The sequence below is a fragment of the Thalassophryne amazonica genome, chromosome 7, assembly GCF_902500255.1.
Source record: "Thalassophryne amazonica chromosome 7, fThaAma1.1, whole genome shotgun sequence".
In the NCBI taxonomy this organism is placed as follows: Eukaryota; Metazoa; Chordata; class Actinopteri; order Batrachoidiformes; family Batrachoididae; genus Thalassophryne; species Thalassophryne amazonica.
In genome coordinates, this window is record NC_047109.1 from 44,100,679 (window position 1) to 44,119,797 (window position 19,119).

Sequence of the window (19,119 nt, forward strand, 5' to 3'; positions counted from 1 at the left end):
AGGTGGAAGTGGGATTACACCAAAGATCAGCTCTGAGTCCTTTCTTGTTTGCACCAGTGATGAACAGATTAATGGATGAGATCAGACAGGACTTTCCATGGACTATGATGTTCGCAGATGACGTGATCTGTAGTGAGAGTAGAGAGCAGGCTGAGATGAGTCTGGAAAGGTGGAGATATACGCTCTGCAGAAAGTCAGCAGGAGCAAGATGGAGCACATGTGTTTGAATGAGAGGGAGCATGGTGGAATAGTGTGGTCACAATAAGTAGATGTGGTGAAGGCAAATGAGTATAAATATAAAATCCAAAATGGAGAGTCTGGTAGAGATGTGAAGAAGAGAGTGCAGGGAGGGTGGAGTTGGTGGGGAAGAACAACAGGAGAACATCATGAGACCAGCTATGCTGTACGGCTTAGAGGCAGTGGCACTAACAAAAAGATAAAAAGAGGCAGGGTTGAAGAGGCTGCAATTTTCCTTTGAAGTAATGAGGATGGACAAGATTAGGAATAAACATATCAGAGGGACAGTTTGCAGGTACGGTGGTTTGGAAACAAAGTCAAAGAGGTGAGATTGAGACGGTTTGGAAATATGCAGAGGAGGCAGCCAGGGTATATAGGGAGAAGGATGATGAGGATGGAGCTGCCAGGCAGGAGCACAAGAGGGAGGCCACAGAAGATGTGGCGAGGATGGACATACAGATTGTTGGATTGGAAGATGTGGAGGACACGACAAGGATTATCTGCTGTGGGGATCCAAGAAGAAGAAGAAGATGCACTTCATGTGTTTAGGAGTAAATGCATGTATACTTAATGACTGCACCCCTGTATCAATGTGACATGGGAGCAAATGTTATTTTACCATATGTATCCTTTCCCATTACTCTGAACAATAAAATATCATGTACGAGCAGTTGTTAGTATCATAAAGGACATGATCAGTGATACCTTTGTTCTCAATACAAATCTGGTGCATAGTTGACAAGGATCTGTGATTTAATTACTTTAATACAGGTGAGCAATACTCACTCGTGGCGTGTCTGCAGCAGTTCCAGGGCCATCCTCAGCTCTTTGATCTCAGCCTGGAGGCTTTCCAGAGAAGGTTCTTCTTTATGCACCACAGGCTTTCCACCAACCACTGTTTTAAGGGGTGCTGGCTGAACAGGAGGCGGTGTCTTGGGTGTATGTTCATGCTTTTCAGGTGATGGTGTGGGATTTTCTGTAATCTGTAAAGATTTAGGTATATTTGCATATCATTGTGCAAACTCTGGAACTACTAAATATTTCTTTTTACAAATGACAGAAACTCAGATCTGAATGATATCTTTTAACAAAGGCATTTATATATATATATATAGTTGTACAAGTGGGTAGCATGTCTGCTTTCCATAAGGTCTTTAGTTCAAAACCAACTGTGCCCATGTGGTGACATGTACATGTGGAGTATAAAAGTTGTTTCAAGTTAATAGCCTTGTTTCCACTATCCCATCCAGGTCTGTACGGCACGGAAGAGTATTTTGTGCATTTCCACATTCAGCTTTAAGGACGGGTACCAAAATAACCAACCCATATGTACCACCTTTTGGCACCATTCGCTTGGTGGACCAAAAGAATGGAACAGCAACAAAAGGGATGAGCTAACGCACTGCTGTACATTGATTGGCTCATAGCAACATAGGAACGCATCATCACCCTGAGACAGCTTATGCACAGAATCTTGTTAAAAATATGTATATGCAGCATTTTAAACATCCACGCAACAAAGAATGCCAGCGAAAAGCAGCCAACTTTGGACAAACAAGGAGGTGCAGACTTTCCTGATGATCATTGCAGAGGAACGACATGACATCACACTGCCCATCTCAATGATGTGCATGTCAACATCTACCATGCTCCAGCTACCAAACAAAGGGTACTGCTGGCAGTTCAAATGCAAGCCAAACTATACTGAACCATTCTGAACTGTACCATACTGGCCGGACCACTCCGTGGAAATGAGGCTTAATATGTGGACCCATACCCAATCCGCTCTTGTGACTCAAACAAAAACATGATTATGGCCAAAGAAAACTAATCATGGCAGCACGGTGGTTTAATGGATAGCACTGTTGCCTCACAGCAAGAAGGCTGTAGGATCGATTCCCACCTGTGGCCTTTCTGTGCGGAGTTGGTATGTGCTCCCCGTGTTTGTGTGGGTTCCCTCCGGTTGCTTCGGCTTCCTCTCACATCCAAAGACAAGCAGGTTAGGTGGATTGAAAACATTAAATTGTCCGTAGGTGTGAGCGCGGGTGTGCATGTCTTTGACAGACTAGCATCCAGCCTAGGGTGTGCCCTGCCTCACGCTCTATGACTGCTGGGATGTGCTCCAGCGCCCCGTGACCCTTAATTGGAGTAAGCGGTTGACAATGAGTGAGTGTGAAAACTAAACATATTAGTGGACAAGAAGGGTGCAGTGATCAAAGTTCATGCCCTGATTGGTGCCCTGTCCAGTGTGTACCCCACGTCTTGCATAACGACCGCTGGAATAGGCTCCATACCACAACAACCCCGCCCCCTCTTCCCCAGAACCCTTAATTGAAATAAGTGGGTGTAAAAAATGAATGAAATTCAGTCCATCAAGACCGATTTTTGCCTTGATGTACAACCATTTTTAATGTAATCTGTATAGTATGTTAAAAAATAATTGACTAATGTCACAAACCATTTGTAAGGCAGGTACTTTCTCTGTCTGGGATTTCTTGGGGGGTGATTCTGGTTCTGTCAACTCAGCTCCAGTCTGATCCTGAAAAAATAAACAAAGAAAACAACATTAAACACCATCTGCTGGTCTGATAATTACCAATACAGTCAACAAACACCTTTGTTCAGAGTCACTGTCATTTCAAAAAGAGATATTCCAGAAGTCATTCCATACCAGCCAAGGAAGCTGGATGTTTGGGATAGTGAGAGAAACTCTATCCAACTGATTATAAGGACATCATTAAATGCTGCGCAGCAGTGCAAAATTCATGATTTTTGTGTTCATTCTAATGATTAACAAACTTTTTAAACCAGTTTTAGAACATTTTATGCTCAAAGAGACAACAAACTTGAACATCCACCTTGCTGTCTGTCAAAACAGCATTTACACAGCAAACCATTCAAAATATAAATATTGCTGTTTGTGATCCTTTCACTTTGCTCCTACTGCATCTGTAGAGTTCTGCATTTGTGTATGCAATAATACTGGGTGGATGTTATACCTACTGCTATGCTACTATGAGATTAGAAGAAAATTAAAGTATTTTATATTGGATTAGTAAAACGTTTTTGTTTTGTTTTGTTCTGTTCTGTTTTTTATTTATTTATTTGCATTGCAGCTAAAGTCAATTGGCAGTAGGGGGTGCCGGAGGCCCCTCAGAACACCTACTTCCGGCATTTCTGACACCAGCTGAACCTTGCATCTATCAGACTCTATAACCATTTAATTGCAAGAATTTTCAAAATTTGCCAATAATCCAGGCTTGGATTGGAATGATGATGAAAATCATTAGTTGAGTAAAGTAAGATTAATTAATGAGTCAATGACTAATCTTGACAATTTAAATTAAGAAGGTCAGACCTAAGCAATGAAACCATGGCATTAACACCATGAACAAGGAAGGAAACCATGAGCAAGGAAAATGTTTGTGGTACTATTCAGTTTAAGATATTTAATCAAAACCCTTCAGTGAAGGGAGTGCTGACTGCTGGTGGACGTTGGCCTGTGTTACTTCCTGCTTGATCTCTGTCCTAGGTGAAAGAATCTCTGCAAGGGTACTCTGGCTGTTTTTGATATACTGTATACACTGAAACCATAAAAATATGTTACTTTAATAGTCATGTACTAGCTAGTCATAGTTGACTATTATTAGGAATCTTCTCAACCCTTGTCTAGATGTAGGATACATCCATCCAGACTGGAAACTGCACACCAACACTTTGGTAGAAGATGGATCGTGTCCTCTTGGCACATCCCGGGTCCCGGTTTAAGTGACTGTACACTTTGGTTCTAAATTGTTCCCATTTTCAGCAAATGTCTTCATATCAAAAATCAGTCATCACTCAGTTTTAGTGTGTCTAACATTGACATACTTGTCCTCCTGTGGCCAGGCCTGACGGTGGCCTCCTGTGTGGTGGTTTGGCTCTGTTTGCTGTAGGGTGGCTGAGTTTATCGGTTTGCACTTGCACACCATCAAATTGGTCCGATCCTTTCTCCTCTTGCTGTTTTGATGAGACAGGAAGTAAATCCCCATTGGTTCTAAATGGGGTGGGGGGGGGGGTTAATTAATTTTTTATCAAAGAAATCTGACGTTTAACGCTACAGTGTGTCATCTCGTGGTGATGTTGCAGATTGCATGAGACCATTGTTTTTCCTCACATTTTCCCTTCTTTAGTGACGGGGATTCATGCTGCCTTGCCTTCTTTTGTGATGATCTAATATGTGTAATCTTTCATTTCACAAAAATTAGGACTTTCAAACTTGTTAGACTGCACTAGCAACCAGTAAACTGCATATAGGGAAGTAACTGATTCCTTTTCTTTGTTCTTCAGTATTCCAGCTGCACTGCAAAATGTGAAAGATGGAGTAAGTATGTCCCGTTTAGGCTACTGTACCAATAAGACAGTACAACATGGCAGCTTCCATGAGGGGGTCCTGCTCCCATGTGTACATACGAAGGGATCAATCTAAGTTTATGAAAACACATTGATTCATTGTTTCAGGTAATTATACACTAATGAACACACGGTTATGAATGCTATATTACATTTATGCCAATAAATACCCTTAAATCTGACACACTGCAGCTTTAAATAAACAAAAATGTGAGTATGCAAAGGCAAATTAAGAAGTAGAATAATATCTTTAACCAAAACAAACTGGTGTATGAACACAGTTTCATAATCTATTTGCATGGTGGCCAAAAGTGCAGCTTGAAGTTTCTCTTGTCTCACTTTCATGTAAAAAAAAAAAAAAATCTGAATAGTTCATCACAAGCAGAACACTGTAACTTGACTAATCCTGGCACATGGCTTTCTCCCTCCTTTAAATTAGGTTTATAAATAAAGAGCCTGGAGTTAAACGCTCGGAAAACACGGCTTTTGTAATCATGCAAAAGGATTTTTTTTAAAGCTGGAAAATCATCCCTTCCAGACGTGCTAACTTGGAAACCAGTGTAAGAAAGGTTTGTTCTCCATTGTTTTCTCACTTTCAGGCTTTCATGTGTGCTTCTATTTGCTCAGGAAATGGGAAATGGGCTGTTCTCTTCTGTTTGGGCCCAAAATGACTCATCCCAGAGTTTCCACTAACCCGACTAAAGGTCTGGCATCCTGGCATTCTTCTTTAAGGACACCGTGGCATCCAAATCTTTAGCATCTAAAAGCTTCCCTACGTTTTCCCACACTAAAGAGCAGTGACATTTACTAAAGGCTCTTGGCTTTACAAATGCTGCAGATGAATCAGTATTCCTGTTTCAGAGTGAGTACTGAACACGTTCTGCAGTAAGTAAACTATTAGAAAATCTTCAGCTTGACGCTAACTAATGGAACCAAAAATCACAGATGATTCAGGATCACTCACATGGGTAAAAATTTGATTGGTTTATCTTTGATCGGAGGTGGGCTGGGCTTCTGAATGGGTGGCAACTTGACTTTGGTTGGTGGGTTACTTCTTAAATCCTTAGGTGGTGTTTTGTCATCTGTAAATTAAGTGAACATACTTGAAAATACTATATCCAGACAGTGTTGTATTTATTATTAACACCGCTGGCATTATTTTATACCTTTTGCTGTTGTTGTGCCTCCTTTGTCCATTGCTGGCACTTCTGTTTTTACTGAAAAAAAAAAAAATAAGTGTGTTTTTTTAATGTTAACAGAGCACTTTGGGAAAATTAAAAATAGAAACACAAACACTGCAATATTTAATCTGTTTGTAAGGTAGAACAAAAGTGAATAATTGATATACACCCTGTTTGTGTCTGTGCATTTGTGTCGTGTGTTTAATGTTATATGTTTTTTTCTTTTCAGGTACAGAAATGCCATTCACCTTTTGTCGTTTTTGTGCCTCCTTTCTCCATTACTGGCACTTCTGTTTTTACTAAAAGAAAAAAAAAGAAGTGTGGTTTTAGTGCTAACAGATCACTTTGGGAAAATTACAAATACTGCAATATTTAAAATCTTTGTAAGGTAGAACAGAAGTAAATTGATAATTGCAACTGATATACACCCTGTTTTTTATGTATTTGTGTGTATGTCTATATATATATATATAGACACACACACACACACAGACACACACACACACACACACACATACAGGATGTTACAGAAAAATTTATATAATTTTGTAATCTAATAAAGATCAATTGTCATTCAAATGATCTGAAATTTTAACAGAATGTGTTGAAATAAAATTCTGAATTTAATGTATTACTTTTTTTTTTTCTTTTCAGGTACAGAAATGCCATTCACCTTTTGTCGTTGTTGTACCTCCTTTCTCCATTACTGGCACTTCTGTTTTTACTAAAAGAAAAAAAAAAGTGTGGTTTTAGTGCTAACAGATCACTTTGGGAAAATTACAAATACTGCAATATTTAAAATCTTTGTAAGGTAGAACAGAAGTAAATTGATAATTGCAACTGATATACACCCTGTTTTTTTATGTATTTGTGTGTGTCTATATATATATATATATATATATATATATATATATATGTATATATGTATATATATATATATATATAGACACACACACACACACACACATACAGGATGTTACAGAAAAATTTATATAATTTTGTAATCTAATAAAGATCAATTGTCATTCAAATGATCTGAAATTTAACAGAATGTGTTGAAATAAAATTCTGAATTTAATGTATTACTTTTTTTTTCTTTTCAGGTACAGAAATGTCATTCACTGGCTAAAAAAAGGCATTTTGTGTTAGAATATGCTGAACAAGACTGTGCAGCATGCATTTGTGAGAAAATTCGTTACAAATACACCAATTGCAATGCAGATTTGGACATGGCGCTAAAAGGATGAAGGATGTTTGTGCAGTGCAAAAGGATCAGGACGACCACCAGTACCGGAAAAGATGGTCAAGTGGGTTCAGGAAATGTTTTTGCAAAGCCCCAGGAAGTCCAAAAGAGCGAGTTTGGAAACCAAGATTCCTCCAACAGGTTGTCGTTTCAACTGACCTGATGTGTGAAATCCATATACCTTTGAATTTTAATTGAATTCCCATTCAGACTTTGGTGAATAAATCTTATTGTGCTTAACATGAAGCCTGTTTAGTTTCATTTGCCTAGAACAAGTAGTTACTCAGATATTTCCATCTCAAATTACAACCCCAATTCCACTGAAGTTGGGACGTTGTGTAAAATGTAAATAAAAACAGAATACAATGATTTGCAAATCCTCTTCAACCTATATTCAATTGAATACACCACAAAGACAAGATATTTAATGTTCAAACTGATAAACGTAATTGTTTTTGTGCAAATATTTGCTCATTTTAAAATGGATGACATGCAACACGTTTCAAAAAAGCTGGGACAGTGGTATGTTTACCACTGTGGTACATCACCTTTCCTTCTAACAACACTCAATAAGCTTTTGGGAACTGAGGACACTCATGATTGGGCATACAAGGAGCATCCCCAAAAGTCTCAGCCATTCACAAGCAAAGATGGGGTGAGGATCACCACTGTGAACTACTGCATGAAAAAATAGTCCAAGAGTTTAAGAACAATGTTTCTCAATGCTCAGTTGCAAGGAATTTAGGGATTCCATCATCTACAGTCAGAATCAGAAAATTTAGAGAATCTGGAGAACTTTCTACAAGTAAGCGGCAAGGCCAAAAACCAACATTTAATGCCCGTGACTTTCGATCCCTCAGGTGGCACTGCATTAAAAACCAACATTATTGTGTAAAGGATCTTACCGCACAGGCTCAGGAACACTTCAGAAAACAATTGTCAGTTAACACAGTTCGTCGCTACACCTACAAGTGCAAGTTAAAACTCTACCGTGTAAAGCAAAAACCATACATAACATCCAGAAACACCGCCGCCTTCTCTGAACCTGAATTCATTTGAAATGGACAGATGCAAAGTGAAAAAGTGTGCAGTGGTCTGATGAGCCCACATTTCAAATTGTATTTGGAAATCATGGACATTGTGTCCTCCAGACAAAGGAGGAAAAAAAAACATCCAGATTGTTACCAGGGTAAAGTTCAAAAGCCAGCATCTGTGATAGTATCGGGGGGGGGGGGGGGGGGGGGGGGGGTTGTTAGTGCCCATGGCATGGGCAACTTATACATCTGTGTTGGCACCGTCAATGCTGAAGGTACATCCAGGTTTTGGAGCAACACATGCTGCCATCCAAGCAACGTCTTTTTCAGGGACGTCCCTGCTTATTTCAGCAAGACAATGCTAAGCCACATTCTGCACATGTTACAAGAGTGTGGCTTCGTAGTAAAAGAGTGCGGGTACTTGACTGGCCTGCCTACAGTCCAGATCTGTCGCCCAATGAAAATGTGTGGCACATTATGAAGCGCAAAATATGACTACGGAGACCCCAAACTGTTGAACAACTGAAGTCGTACATCAAGCAAGAATGGGAAAGAATTCCACCTACAAAGCTTCAACAATTAGTGTCCTCAGTTCCCAAATGCTTATTGAGTGTTGTTAGAAGGAAAGGTGATGTTACACAGTGGTAAACATACCACTGTCCCAGCTTTTTTGAAATGTGTTGCAGGCATCCATTTCAAAATCAGCAAATATTTGCACAAAAACAATAAAGTTTATCAGTTTGAACATTAAATATCTTGTCTTTGTGGTGTATTCAATTGAATATAGGTTGAAGAGGATTTGCAAATCATTGTATTCTGTTTTTATTTACATTTTACACAACATCCCAACTTCATTGGAATTGGGGTTGTATATCAAGTTTTTTGAAATGCCCTGTGTGTGTGTGTGTGTGTGTGTGTGTGTGTGTGTGTGTGTGTGTGTGTGTGTGTGTGTGTGTGTGGTGTGTGTGTGTGTGTGTGTGTGTGTGTGTGTGTGTGTGTGTATGTATGTTTCTTATTTGGAAAATTTGTAAATCACTTCTGACTGATCTGCAAGAGGTTGTTATTTCTTCTGTGCAGAATTTACCTTTTCATGGTATTAAGATACTCTTTTCAAAAACAATACAATTCGATACAGGCTCCACAATACCATTATCATGATTCACTGTGGATCGTTACACCCTGACCAGATGTCATAGGATAAAGCTGATAAGCATCTTCGACACCCCCTGGACAGGATGTCAGTCCATAGCAGGTTACTTCCTGAGCCAAGGCTGGACTGACTGACAGTGTAGTTGTTTCTTGTCCAAGGACACAGACAGGTAGCCTGAAAAATGCCTGGAATTGAATCCTGGTCTACAGGTTTGTCATCCAACTGTGATGCCAAGGAGCAGTATAATAATACAATGTATTACTTAATATAATAATATAATGTTAATGGACAACCCCTGCCTGTGATGCTGACGCCTGTGTGGAATTCTCATCTTTTTATTTATATTGTTTGATTTTCTATTCTCTGTTTCTTCAGCTTTGTAAAACTTTGCAAAACCTTGTAACTGTTAGAATGACCTAAGCAGAGGGTCACCCCTTTAAGTCTGGTCTGCTTGAGGTTTCTTTTTGAATATCATCAGAGGGAGTTTTTCCTTACCACTGTCACCTGTGTGCTTGCTCTAGGGGTTGGTAAGGTTAGACCTTACTTGTGTGAAGTGCTTTGAGGCAGCTTTGTTGTGACTTGGTGCTGTATAAATGATATATATTGAAATTGAATTGATAGATGAAAAGTTTAGTGCAATATTTGTGCATATTCCTATGAATTTGCATGTGCATTACATGCTCAGAAATGCCCCTTGGGGTTGAGTAAAGGGTTAGAGGAGGACTATGTCACTGTTAAAAGCAAGGGACAAAAATATTTTATTAGATGGTGGAATTTATACTTGTTTTCATCAGCAAGGAATGTGTTTGAGAAAAAAAAATCAGTAACAGTCCTTGATTAGATTATCAGACTGGTTGCATAAGACGGCAGAGATGTGCAGATCAGTGGGGCAGACTGGGTCACAGCTGTGTCCAATAAGACTGAAGCTACAGGTCTCCAGGGGTCCTGACAAGTTCTCAGCTCAAAACACAGCTCCCAAGAAGGCTTTGCTTTGAGAAATGATTCTCAAGTTATAATGCTCCGGATTCTTATCTGCGAGCGATAAGAATGCTTGACTCTCTTTGTATGAAGGTCCTTTTTCACATAGGTGAGGAATCTGGTTGTAGCCTTATTAAATAAACACAAGTCTGAAAAGTAGAAGCTTTCAGTGTGTAGTCTTTGGGGAAACAAGCCTGGTACTTTGCATAACAAATATATTGTTGTACTTCAACTGAACAAGAGCACAAGAAGCCTACCTTGACTGAGCATTGTGCAACATTCCCTCTAACGCAAGCTATCCACACAGCAGTTGTAGATAGAGCTTCTTCATGGGCCGGTTGTGAAATCTCTGTGACAGAGCTCCCCCTCCACCCCCACCCCTTCCTCCAAGACTTCTGAACTGTGTCACATGACCACTATGACCATCCCCCTTAGGCTGAGACTTCCTGTGACATGTGTGAGGAAGGAAAAAGAAATATCTGGTGACACTATTCGATGTAAGACTGTCGGGATTCATTTAGTTCAATCTTCATTTTTAATGATGGTGTATTCACCTGCCGTTTTAAAACTCACACTTAGACCATCACTCTGGAGTTACATTTATGCATTTGGTCAATGCATTTATCCAAAAGAACTTATACCAAAAACATTCTCACACCGATGCCACCTGCCTCTTGTGCAAGATGTCAATCTACACACTGAGGGCAATTTAAAATTAAGTATCTTACTGTAGATTCAAAAACATGCTTATTTAGGGTCTGCTCCTTGACCAAGGCAGCACCTACAGTAGTGTTCAGAATAATAGTAGTGCTACGTGACTAAAAAAATTAATTCAGGTTTTGAGTATATTCCTTATTGTTACATTGTGGGAAACAAGGTACCAGTAGATTCAGTAGATTCTCACAAATCCAACAAGACCAAGCATTCATGATATGCAGACTCTTAAGGCTATGAAATTGGGCTTTTAGTAAAAAAGTAGAAAGGGGGTGTTCACAATAATAATAGCATCTGCTGTTGACGCTACAAACTCAAAACTATTATGTTCAAACTGCTTTTTTAGCAATCCTGTGAATCACTAAACTAGTATTTAGTTGTAGAACCACAGTTTTTCATGATTTCTTCACATCTGCGAGGCATAAATTTTGTTGGTTTGGAACCAAGATTTTGCTGGTTTACTAGTGTGCTTGTGGCCCAACACCATAGTAGGAGAAACATGCCCGTATCATGATGCTTGCACCACCATGCTTCACTGTCTTCACTGTAAACTGTGGCTTGAATTCAGAGTTTGGGAGTCGTCTCACAAACTGTCTGCGGCCCTTGGACCCAAAAAGAACAATTTTACTCTCATCAGTCCACAAACTATTCCTCCATTTCTCTTTAGGCCAGTTGATGTGTTCTTTGGCAAATTGTAACCTCTTCTGCACATGTCTTTTATTTAACAGAGGACTTTGCGGGGGATTCTTGCAAATAAATTAGCTTCACACAGGCGTCTTCTAACTGTCACAGCACTTAGAGGTAACTCCAGACTGTCTTTGATCATCCTGGAGCTGATCAGTGGGTGAGCCTTTGCCATTCTGGTTATTCTTCTATCCATTTTGATGGTTGTTTTCCATTTTCTTCCACATGTCTCTGGTTTTTTTTGTCAATTTTAAAGCACTGTAGATTATTGTAGATGAACAGCCTATAATTTTTTGCACCTGCGTATAAGTTTTCCCCTCTCCAATCAACTTTTTAATCAAACTACGCTGTTCTTCTGAACAATGTCTTGAACGTCCCATTTTCCTCAGGCATTCACAGAGAAAAGCATATTCAACAGGTGCTGGCTTCATCCTTACATAGGGGACACCTGATTCACACCTGTTTGTTCCACAAAATTGCTGGTTCTGCTGGAGGTTTCTTCCTGTTAAAAGGGAGTTTTTCCTTCCCACTGTAGCCAAGTGCTTGCTCACAGGGGGTCGTTTTGACCGTTGGGGTTTTACGTAATTATTGTATGGCTTTGCCTTACAATATAAAGCGCCTTGGGGCAACTGTTTGTTGTGATTTGGCGCTATATAAAAAATTGATTGATTGATTGATTGACAAAATTGACGAACTCACTGACCGAATGCCACACTACTATTATTGTGAACACCCCCTTTTCTACTGTTTTTACTAATAGCCCAGTTTCATAGCCTTAAGAGTGTGCATATCATGAATGCTTGGTCTTGTTGGATTAGTGAGAATCTACTGAATCTACTGGTACCTTGTTTCCCATGTAACAATAAGAAATATACTCAAAACCTGGATTAATCTTTTTAGTCACATAGCACTACTATTATTCTGAACACTACTGTACATCTGGAGTTGGTCTGCATGTGCCGGACTGTGGCTACCCACTACACCTAGTGGTTGAACTGTGTCTAACTATAATTAGGATGGATTAAATGCAGAGGACAAATTTTGTATGTATGCATGTATAGTGACAACAAAGGTCCTTTGTCCTCTATTTAAAACAGCCACATTACATGACTGTTTGCTAAATGATATATCAAAACCAAATCATTGTAAATTGTGTTTGTAATTTTGTTCTTTTCTTTCAGAAAGTACTGATAAGAATATGTTAAAGCACTGGCCTGGTAAGTAGTTCCCCTAAGAGTAGTAGTACCATTAAAATCTTAATGATACCCATCCCTACATCTGTGTGGTTCTCTGCTCTGGGGTCTCCAGCTGTGCTAAAATGGATATAGCACGTTCAAGTGTTTCAGTCTCATTTGTATTGCAAATCATGTAGTGAGTAGCTCACTTTACACACACACACACACACACACACACACACACACACACACACACACACACACACACACACACACACACACACACACACACACACACACACACACACACACACAAAGATGTAACAAAATACCTGTATTTGATCCACCATCCCTTAACTTCATGTACAATCCACTATACCCAATAAGCAGAAGTTGTGTGAACCCAACTATGTAACAAGTTAGAAATATATTAATTTGGGCAACATTTGGCTTACAAAGTTATGCTCCATTTGTAAACGGGGCTACCAGTTTGAGAATGATGGTAAAAATCTTGAGATGAAGCTTGACTCTAAACCACATCCTGCCCTGCGGCTTGCAGGCTGGATTTCTATGTCTCCATGCTGCAAATGCTGCTGTGTTCAGCAGCCACCCGGATGAAAAAAATTATAAAGTCAGCTCTACTTTTGTAAGCAGTAATGATGATTTTAGAACTTACAAGTAATTCAAGTGTAACAAGGGAATCCCAAAATTCCAACACTCTGAGCTGGTATGACAAAACCCAATTGCACCATGTGGTGGTTAAGAATATGCTACAAAGTGTCAAATGAGAGCATTTATTTAACGAGAGGTTTCTAAAAAAAAGTTTTCTAACAATGTAAAATTGCTGATCTTTTTTGTGGAACGTGATGTAAATGCAGTGCACCAACAATATAAATTGCACGGAAATAATATATATCCTTCCATCTATTGTCTAAGCATGCTTATTCCAATTAAGGTCACAGGGGAGCTGAAGCTTATCTTAGCAGTCAAAGGGTGATAAACCCTGGAAAGACCGGCATAAATAATACATGTATGACATATTGATATAGAAAGTGAAAACACAAAGACAACACAGATTATCACTACATGGTGTAAGTGGGTTCTGTCATAGACAATTAGAGTACCATAGATCCATGACTCTCATACCTGTAACCTCCCTTATAACAACCACAGTGTAACAAAAATTACAAAGCAGCGTTTAAGAAGTGGATATATTGTACTTTTTCCCGTACATGGTCAGATGTTAGATACATGTGTGGAGGATATGGTCATAAAATGTAAATGGAAAATAGAATATATTGTTTGATTGTATTATTTAGAAAAGTCTTTGTACACACAAAATTACATTTCTTCTCTGCTTCAAACGGATCATAATTATAGTTAGACACAGTCTAACCACTAGAAACCACTAGTTGTATTAAGGTTTCGGTCTGTGAGAAGTATTGTAATGCCAGCTGCTAGTACAGGTAGTGATAGGAGCAGGAGTACGGCGGTTACTAGTGTTGATCAAATGAATAATGGTGTTTGATATTGTGTAGTAATTGGGGGTTTTATATTAATGATTGTAGTAATGAAGTTAATTGCGCCTAAGATGGAGGATACTCCTGCAAGATGAAGTGAGAAGATGGCGAGGTCTACGGAAGCACCTGCATGGGCTAGGTTTCCGGCAAGAGGGGGGTAGACAGTTCAGCCAGTACCAGCGCCGCTTTCAACGATAGAGGAGGCTAGTAGTAGAAGAAATGATGGTGGGAGGAGTCAAAAGCTTATGTTGTTTATTCATGGGAAGGCTATATCTGGGGCTCCAATTATTAATGGGATTAGTCAGTTACCGAAGCCTCCAATTATAATAGGTATTACTATAAAGAAGATTATAATAAAGGCATGGGCAGTGACAATAACGTTGTAGATTTGGTCGTTTCCGAGGAGTGAGCCGGGTTGGGTTAGTTCTGTTCGGATAAGTAGGCTGAGGGCTATGCCGACTATTGCTGCTCAGGCACCAAAAATTAAGTAAAGGGTGCCAATGTCTTTGTGATTAGTTGAGAATATTCAACGTGTAATTGACATGGGTGTTGTTTAGGGGTTGAAAGGTTGAGGCTTTCTCTTAGGGCTTTGAAGGCTCTTGGTCGAAGGATCCTTAACCCCTGTTTTGAAGCTTAGAGGTGTTTTACATGTAGGATTGCAAATCCTAAGTCGTTAGTGTTTATTAACCTAGGCTTAAAGAAAAATTATTTCTAAAAGGGGGGTTAGTGGAAGTAATATTGTGGATAATAAAATGGAGATGGGAAGAGAGGAGTTTAGGTTGGGTTGGTTTAGACGTCATGGTAAAGAAAAGGATATATTGTTGGGTGGTGTAGTTAGTGTTAGGCTATATGATAGTCGGAGGTAGAAGAAGAGGCTAAGTAGGGAGGAGAGTGCAGTTATGGTAGCTAGGAAAATTAGGTTATGATTGGCTAATTGTTGGAGAATAAGTCATTTTGGTAGGAAACCAGTTAATGGGGGTAGTCCACCCATGGTTAGAAGAAGAATAATTATTGAGGTTATTATGATTGGAGCTTTAGTTCAGGATAGGGCCAGGCTATTGATGTTGTAGGTTTTATTTAGGTAAAATATAATAAATAGGGAATATGTTATTATAATATAAATGGTTATAGTTATGAGTGTAATTATTGGGGAAATTTTGATGATAATAATGATTCAGCCTAAATGGGCGATGGAGGAATAGGCTATGATTTTACGTAATTGTGTTTGGTTGAGGCCGCCTCAGCCACCCACTAATATGGATAGAAGGGCTAGGGTTATTAGTAGGGTACTATTAATTTGTGGAATTTGAAGGAGAAGAATTAGTGGGGCAAGTTTTTGTCATGTAGAAAGGATTAACCCTGTAGTTAGGTTTAAGCCTTGGAGGACTTCTGGGAGTCAAGCATGAAGGGGTGCTAGTCCTATTTTTAAGGAGAGGGCTAGAACTATAATAGAGTTAAATAATGGGTGATTTATTTCGTTAATATATCATTGACCTGTCAGTCAGGCGTTTGATGTGCTAGAAAATAGTAATAGGGCAGAGGCAAGTGCTTGAACTAAAAAATATTTAATGGATGCTTCAGTTGCGCGAGGATGGTGTTGTTGAACTATAAGTGGGATAATGGCTAGTGTACTTAGTTCTAAACCCATTCAGGCAAGTAATCAGTGGGAGCTAGCAAAGGTAATAGTAGTACCTAGGCCTAAATTTAATAGGAAAAGGGATAGGACTGTAGGACTCATTAGTAAAAGAAGGAATGGCCAACATTTTTGGGGTATGAGCCCAAAAGCTTAATTTAGCTTATTTTACTAGAAAGTGGTGTAGAGGGAGCACGGGGAGTTTTGATCTCTCAGGGATAGGTTCAAGACCTTTTTTTCTAGGAGCTAGAAAGATTAGTGCTTTCATGTATCACCCTATCAAGGTGGTCCTTTTTCAGGCATAACTCCTTAATTGCTTCTGGAATTATATATTCTTCTTATCGTTTTCATCGATATGCTTTATGTAAGCTACATTAGCGTGTGAAGCAAAGAATAGTTTAAGTAGAATTTTGGCTTTGGGGGCCAATAGTAGAGGTTTAAGTCTTCTTTCTTTGAATAGTTGTTTTTGGTTGTGCAGTTAGGGGATGTTAGGTCCAAAGGGGGTGGGGGAATTTATGTACTAATACAAGATATGAACAAGGTACATAAAAAAAATCTAGAAGATTTTGGGTAAAAATGGTCAAACTCGATAAATTAGGGTTATAGAGTTAAGCCAGATTTTAGGTTATTGTGTAAAAATTTTATTAAAAATGAATAAAATAATGAATTATTTTAAAATACCACGTTTGTGTGGAGGGTGTGATGTAACTGTTTTTGATGGTTCAAGTATTGGTTATATAAAATAAAATAATTAAGGTATAAGTAGGGGGTATAATTAAGTCTATTTTAAATTAGCCAAAGAAATACTTAAAGAACTATAGAATGGGGGAATAATTGTGTTATATATTTAGGGTGTATAATTAGGGAAGTTACTATTTGTTTGGTTAGTAAATTTTTATATTTAGGTAATTGACATATTGTATTTGATCAAATTATAAGCCTAAGTTTATAATATATTTATTTGAATTGTTGAATGGTTTTGTTTTAATTGATTTTTGGATAAGCCTAATTTTTCTAGTTAGGGGGTTTGGGGGAACAAACGCAAAATACCCCGGGGGGAAACGATGGAATGATTGATGAAAGAGAAAATATTATGTACTAGTACAGTATATGCAATCCCTTGTTTCAAAGTTTAAGTGAATGATCTGAATTTCCAAATGCAAGAGAAAATGTACTAGCTTGATTATCATTGACGCTCTGCACTCTGAAATGCGGGGGAAAGGCTACCAAAAAAAAAAACCCCAGGCACTTTAGAGAGAACGCTCGGCTGATGGGATCATGGGTAATCGCCATTAACACATTTCAATCGGAGCACGTATTCACGGGGTGACGCGATGATCGGTAAGATGTTCCTGAGATGATTCTACACCCCAGGCACCGTAGAGAGAACGCTCGGCTGATGGGATCATGGGTAATAAGTGGGTAAAGTGCGCAGTGTGTGCTAAACGCATTCTGGGTTGGGGATACTTGTGAGAAATGTACCTGAGATTTCTCAGACAGGTATAAGATGATATGCTATTAAAATATTTCTAGGTTTTTGGAAATGCAGTAATATTTATTTTTGAAATCTTAATTAGGGTATAATTAGGTAGGGTGATTTCACTGTTATTTATGTCGAGAAATGTAGTTGTAATATAAACTTAAAAGCTATGTCGAAAGAAATGGGTGTGTCATTAACAAGGAAATAGTTCGTTGTATATGACTTTTTTGATGGGTATCTTGGGTAATATCAATTAATGTTCGAGAAAAATGAGTGTCCTAATACATGCATAATATGTATTAGTACATTAACATGCTTAAAAGCGAGAAAAACTCAAGATCATTATAAGGCATAATGTTCTAGAGTTTAGGTTGGAGTGTGTTTTACTAAGTAAAAGCCCCTGAAATTAGGGCAGGTTTAATGGAGAGGAGGAGGAGTGGGGTGATGTGGAGGAATAGAAGGAGGTGTTCTCGTGAGTGGGTTGGAATAATAAGGGATTTGGGTGGGGATTGACCTCGTTGGGTGATGAGAAATATTGATAAGGAGTAAGTGGCGGTGATGAGAACTCCGGCGCCTGTAAAGATTAGGGTTCATGGACATCATTTAAATAGTGATGTAATAATAGTTAGTTCTGCTATAAGATTAAGAGTTGGGGGGAGGGCCAGGTTAAGAAGGCACGAAAGAAGTCATCATGTGGATATGAGTGGAAGAATAATTTGTAATCCTCGAGTTAATAATATAGTTCGGCTGTGGGTTCGTTCATAATTTGTGTTAGCTAAGCAAAATAGTATGGAGGATGTAAAACCATGGGCAATTATTAATATGATTGCGCCAGTGATGCTTCATTGCGTTTGAATTAAGATGCTTGCGATGACTAGGCCTATGTGACTTACTGATGAGTAAGCGATTAGGGATTTAAGATCTATTTGGCAGAGACAAATTGAGCTTGTTATAATGATGCCCCAGATTGCTAGGATAATAAAGGGGTAAGCTATTTGATATGGAAGAGGTTTAAGAAGGGGGAGGATACGAATTATGCCATAGCCTCCTAATTTGAGGAGAATAGCGGCAAGAACTATTGATCCTGCGATAGGAGCTTCTACATGTGCTTTAGGAAGTCAAAGGTGTACGCCGTATAGTGGTAGTTTAACTAGAAATGCTATCATGCATGCTAGTCATCATAGGTTATTGGAAAAGTGTGGTGAGGTAAAAGAGTTATTGAATTGGGTTAATAAGAAGAATAGGGAATGAAGGTTTGTTTGTGAGGATAATAGAATAATTAGAAGTGGGAGGGAACTTAAAATGGTATAGAATAGGAAGTAAGTTCCTGCATTGAGGCGTTCTGCTTGGTTTCCTCATCGTGTAATAATTAGTAGAGTGGGGATGAGGGTGGTTTCAAATATAATATAAAATATAATATAGTTAGAGGCGGAAAAGGCAAAAATGAGTGATAAGTGAAGGATAATAATGATGGAAAGAAATGAGCGTTGACGGGGTATAGGTTCTAATTTTAAGTGGTTTTGTGATGCTAGGATTATTAGGGGTAAGAGTCAGAATGTTAAAATTAGAAATGGTGTGGATAAGGAGTCTGTGTATGAATAGAGGTTTGATAGGGTAAATAATTGAGATGGGGGGGTATAAAATATTGTGAGACTGTAGAGTGCGAAGAGTATAGAGTAACAGATGGATGTTGGTCAG

At 38.8% G+C, this 19,119-nt stretch overlaps 1 protein-coding gene across 4 annotated transcripts in view; it reads right to left on the bottom strand.

The window, feature by feature from the left end:
- Positions 1-19,119, bottom strand: part of sh3d21 (SH3 domain containing 21) — a 58,064-nt gene that overhangs the window by 2,448 nt on the left and 36,497 nt on the right. Inside the window, exons 11-17 of one of the 4 annotated variants that reach the window (XM_034174076.1) lie at positions 6,484-6,534; positions 6,059-6,109; positions 5,796-5,846; positions 5,594-5,711; positions 4,108-4,273; positions 2,696-2,776; positions 1,024-1,220 (exon numbers count right to left, since the gene is read on the bottom strand). In XM_034174076.1, coding sequence (XP_034029967.1) covers positions 1,024-1,220; positions 2,696-2,776; positions 4,108-4,273; positions 5,594-5,711; positions 5,796-5,846; positions 6,059-6,109; positions 6,484-6,534 — 715 coding nt within the window. The remainder of the gene's footprint in view (positions 1-1,023; positions 1,221-2,695; positions 2,777-4,107; positions 4,274-5,593; positions 5,712-5,795; positions 5,847-6,058; positions 6,110-6,483; positions 6,535-19,119) is intronic. The other 3 variants (XM_034174077.1, XM_034174079.1, XM_034174078.1) reach the window with 3 other exon arrangements.